Consider the following 5195-nt stretch of genomic DNA (forward strand, 5'->3'; position numbering starts at 1 on the left):
ATAACTTATTACTAAATAAAATGTGTGCATCCAGAAGGGCATTTTGTTCATTCTACTCCAGCTGATGAAAGCTTTAACAAGCCCTGAAGCTGGAAAGGAGCTGGGGGAGATGGGGGGGACGCTCATGTTAGCTCATGATGTATCGCGTGGCGCTGGCCCAAGCTCTCTGGACCCCCAGCCACGCTACAGTGCGCCGGCGCGAGTAACTTTAAACTCCCCCTACCGGTCCGGTCCTTCGCGGTAAGGGGAAAAAAGCGAGAGAAAACGGGTACAAATAGGCAGCCAGCCCCCGCTCGGTCGAGAGCGACGCGAGTGAGAGAGAGAGAGAGAGGGCGCAGCGTTTTCCGATGGAAAGATACTGTCTTATCTTCTTCCCCGTCTCCTTCCCAATGGCCTCTTAGAAGAGTAGAATGAGAGCATTAGAAGAACAACAAGCAGTTAATCCTTTGCTCCTCTTTCATGGATTCTGGGTTTAAAGATGGTTCCTTTGAAGCCCTCTTGGCCATTGCATTCAATTTTCCCGCTCCCATGAGGGAATGAGACGTCTCCCGAGGTTTAAATATTTCACAGCCCTTTCTTTGATGCTCTGTTTTTTATATAGCTTCTGTGGCATCGGGGGACGAGGAGGGGGGTTGGGTTGTTAAGGCGTGCAGCCTTTTTACAGTTTCTCTTTTCCAGGGAGGACTTGGCGATCAGCGGTGGCGGCTGGAGAGAGAGAGAGGTGAGAAGGAGAGGAGGAAGAGATGAATACCAGAGTCCGGATGGCAGTGCAGGGCATGAGAGCTCCACCGAAGCATGTTAAAGTAGGCTTCTTTGGCGCTAACCCGAGACCGTTCTCTCTTTTCTTTGGGTTCTGTGGCGTTCTGTCGCGAAAAGTTGGCTCCTCTCGTGAAATCGAGGGGCATCCCCTGAGTTTTTTCGCGGTCATCGATGCTTCTTTTTCTGAAACAAAGATTGGATTTCTTTTTATTGGGATATCGATTCTTAGCATCCATTTCTTAGTGCGAACCGAGAACAACAAAATGATTTTGCCGTTCAAACTGTGAAAAAAATGTTTTTTACCTTTTTCCGAAGAATTTGGTTTTCTCTCGATGGGAGTGGCGCTGTTTTTGTCTGGATGTTCGAAGAGTTGGCGGTTTTGATCAAAATTCGAAATGGGTTCCGTGATTTCAACTGCAAAGTCCGCTCCTTTGGGGAATGAAATCGCCTTGGATTGGAATTCGAGATCGGTATCTTTTGATTTCTTGAAAAGAATAGGCATTTCCCCCTTACCTAGATTCTACCTTAAGCTGGAGAATCCGGTGGGAACTACTAGTTTTACGTCCATCTAATCCACTCTTAAATTGAGCCTGATTTGTTCTTTCTTTTATGAATCTTTTATTGGTGAAGGAAATGGAGAAGGAGAAGAAGATTGAGATGCAGGGGAGTAGATTAATGGATGCAGGGAAGGGGCTCAATCGATGCCAGTCCAGAAGGGAGAGGAAGATTGCATTGCAGCAAGATGTATCATTTCTTACTTGTATTTGAATTTGATGCATTGCGGCACTCCTTGATCCAATCTAGTTGTATTTGAATTTGATTAGTTGTTGCTTTCTTTTGCTTGTATTCATCTTCCTCTTCTCATATTATTTGCAGGTTGATAAGCTAAAAAAGAAGCTTAGAGATGAAGAGAATCTCCACAGAGCTTTGGAGAGGGCTTTCACTCGACCTTTGGGTGCTCTTCCTCGTCTTCCCCCATATCTTCCTTCAAAAGTAATTACACTTTCCTCTCCCTCACTCTATATTCTGGTTGTCTATGTAATGATAATGCAAACTTGTGGGACATAAAATGGTAGTACTAATAGATGTAGAAAGATTTGATTTTGAATTGGTTTTCCTTTTCCTTTCACTGAAGACACTAGAGCTTCTGGCTGAAGTAGCTGTTCTGGAAGAAGAAGTGGTTCGGCTTGAAGAACAGGTGGTGAACTTCCGGCAAGGCCTCTATCAGGAGGCCATCTACATCTCATCCTCCAAGAAAACCAAGGAAAGCACATCTGATTCATATTGTGATCCAAACCAATGTCAGAATTCCAAAACGATGGAGCAGGTGAAAAATTGTGCCCACCTAGCTAATTCTGAAACTGCGAACATCAGCAAGACTTTGGTCTCGATGAGGTGGTCTTCGGATGCAGATGCAAATGCACCTTCCTCTAATCGGTTCGTCAATGGCAAGCGCATGCCCAAGAAACCAAATTCTTGTTTGGCCTTGCTGGAGGATCATCATGGAAAAGAGAATCATTTGAATACCTATGCTGCTGGGAATTGCAAGCAATCACCAGTGAAAAGAGTTTCAAAAATGCGAATGGTTGCACCGCTCGAAAAGCACCCAGATGTTAAGGTGAATTACTCTCTGAATTTGAAATCCTAGATAGTCTGCTAATATTCCTTATTAAATTTTTGTGTTCTGTACTAACTATGATGCCATTGCTGCGTTGCAGCCAGGGTGCCAAGTAATGAATAGAGGAGTGGAAGAGAGATTTTGTGGTGCTTCAGATGAAGCGAATGAGTCCAGCGGCCCAAACAAATTGTCTGAGGATGTCCTGAAGTGTCTTGTAAGTATTTTCTCACGGACGAGTTCACCAAAGAATGCAGTGGAAGAGCTGGAGATGTCTCCATCTGTTTCAGGTTCTTCTGAAAGTTCAGAGGACACTGGCTTTCGAGACCCTTATGGTATTTGTTTGGAGTTTGGAAGAAGGGATATCGGCCCATATAAACACTGTCGTGCAGTTGAATCAAGCTCAATTAATCCAAATGTCGTCATGAGTGCTCCATTACTTACTCGGAGGCTAAAGTGAGTTTTCTGTACTTAATTTGATTCAACAGGCATTTTTTTATTAATTTTGATGACATGGTATATGTGACAATTGCTTCTTAATTTGTTTGAATTCAGGCTTTTACTCAGAAAGCTTGCATTTGTGGACTTGTCAGGGCTTACCCATCTACAGAAGCTTGCTTTCTGGATCAACATTTATAATTCATGCATGATGAACGTAAGCTGCTTGCAAATTTTTGTATATTTTCTCTAGGATTAATGTTTGAAGGCTTGTTGAATTATGGGATGGTACATGTAGAAATCTACAATTGCTCCGTGGTTCTTTTGCCATACTACGGCGTATAGCTCAGACTACATGGTTTGGTGGTTGAGGTCAAGGATTAAAATTTCTATGTTGCAAAGGCATATCTGCACACCGTACCATCCAGTTAACAAATCATGTCATCAGATGCTGGTTTCCTCCTCCTGTTCTAGCAAAAGAATCTACCAATGTGTTTATGCCTTAATTAGATATTTAACCATCCACTTATTTCTATTAGTGAATTATGTAAGAGTGATTTAGCTATCAGAAGGAAAAAGTGTCTGATAGATCTTCTTTTTTCATTATTATTTTGTCCAGGCGTTTCTAGAGCAAGGGCTACCTACTAGTCCTCAGATGGTTGTCGCACTGATGTCGAAGGTGCATCTTTTCACAGTCTTCTTTACCTCCCTCCTTTTTATTTCTAAAATCCATACTTGGAGTTGGTACTTTACTATAATTGATTAGTTTGGAGTCTCCCTCTATGTTGAACAACCCTGTAATTCATCTTTCTGTATTATTATCATCTCAGGCCATGATTAATGTTGGTGGCCACTTTCTCAGTGCAATGACAATCGAGCACTTCATTTTGAGGTTGCCCTATCACTCCAAACATGTAAGTGGTTCTCTTCTTCTGTTTCTTTAAAGGCTCAAGTCTTCTATTTTTAACCAATGCTTGCACAAATTCAACAGGCCTACTCAAAGGGATCGAAGAGTGATGACATGAACACGCGAGGCATATTTGCTTTGGAGTGGCCTGAACCCTTAGTAACATTTGCACTCTCCTGCGGCAGTTGGTCATCCCCTGCTGTAAGTTTCGAATTGTTATAAATTCAATATGTTGTTTTGTTCTTTTAACTCATTTTCAACATGCATCATACTGTCAAGTTGACGTAAGTGGTTGGCACAGCAGTTTGTATAATAAATTTCAAATAAATAACAAGACAATGTGGCGTTGAACATCTTCTCTTTGCAGCTGGTGCAGACTGTTTTAATTTGGCTTCTCCTGGTGGTCCCAATGTGTTTTATATTCTCTCTTTCTGCACTTCATAAAACAAAACGCAATGACAAGGGTAGTCCAAGACACTAAAAAGGGAAAATAATAAACTAATTTCTTTGTATTGAGCACTGTGATTATTATTATTCCACTGACACTTTTGATACTGTTATAATATAGGTGAGAGTTTATACTGCATCTCAAGTTGAGAATGAGTTGGAAACGGCCAAAAGGGATTACTTACAAGCAGCAGTTGGTGTATCTGCACCAAATAAGTTGGCAATTCCAAAGCTTCTGGATTGGTACCTACTCGATTTTGCGAAGGATGTGGAGTCACTGATGGACTGGATCTGTTTACAGCTACCAAGTGAATTGAGAAATGATGCAGTGAAATGCCTTGAAATAGGAAGGAGAAGTGTGATTCCACAGCCTATACAAGTCCTTCCATATGAGTTCAAATTCAGATACCTATTTGCCCCATTGAAGCCTCTCTCTGCCTCCTCATCAGTTTCATGTGTTCCACCAAATTCCTTGAACTGAAGGTTTTTTTGTACCCATCTTTGTAATAAAACATGTTGAAAATGAATAGATTATTTATTTGTCTGAGTCTGGAAATGGGGTTTTTGCTTTTCAGATTTCTCTATGCCTGCCAGTTGCCCATTCTGGGAATGCTACCTTTTGTAGACAACTGGAGAAATATCATTATTGAGGTTAAACTATCATTGAAAGAAATTCAGGTCATTAAGTTGTCGGAAAATATTGTACTCTCAGCAATTAATTTATAGGGGACTGTCTAATAAGAAATCTAGATGCATTTTTGTTAGACGTAAATATAAAAATTAAGAAATTTTATTTCATTTGGAAATTATAGAATTTTATTTTTATGTTGTCTCTAGAATTAAAATTTTATAAGGACTCCAATATTTTAATTTTATGCGGATTGTTATATAAATCCATTACTGTGCTAATTGAGAATATAATTTGCATTATGGAGATTTCAGGATACAAAATATTGCGTTGCTCTTTCTCTCTCTCTACCTTCTTCTTTTCTTCCCTTCTTCTTCTGTCTTGCATAATTAATTAGATTG

At 40.7% G+C, this 5195-nt stretch overlaps 1 protein-coding gene across 2 annotated transcripts; it reads left to right on the plus strand.

Annotated features, from left to right (window-relative positions):
• Positions 1-296: 296 nt before the first annotated feature.
• Positions 297-4713, plus strand: LOC105058511 (uncharacterized). 2 transcript variants are annotated; one of them, XM_019855060.3, is made up of 11 exons: positions 297-553; positions 679-803; positions 1390-1503; positions 1636-1752; positions 1895-2377; positions 2478-2830; positions 2930-3029; positions 3432-3491; positions 3643-3726; positions 3804-3920; positions 4087-4281. In XM_019855060.3, exons 2-11 carry the CDS (start codon positions 744-746, stop codon positions 4198-4200), a joined length of 1602 nt encoding a protein of 533 aa, XP_019710619.1. In that variant the 5' UTR covers positions 297-553; positions 679-743; the 3' UTR covers positions 4201-4281. The 2 variants fall into 2 exon arrangements, with proteins under 2 accessions (XP_019710619.1, XP_010939772.1); XM_010941470.4 differs by lacking the exon at positions 4087-4281 and adding an exon at positions 4288-4713 and having other exon boundaries at positions 298-553.
• The last annotated feature ends 482 nt before the right edge of the window (positions 4714-5195 follow it).

Source organism: Elaeis guineensis, chromosome 15 (genome assembly GCF_000442705.2).
Source record: "Elaeis guineensis isolate ETL-2024a chromosome 15, EG11, whole genome shotgun sequence".
NCBI classification, from domain to species: domain Eukaryota; kingdom Viridiplantae; phylum Streptophyta; class Magnoliopsida; order Arecales; family Arecaceae; genus Elaeis; species Elaeis guineensis.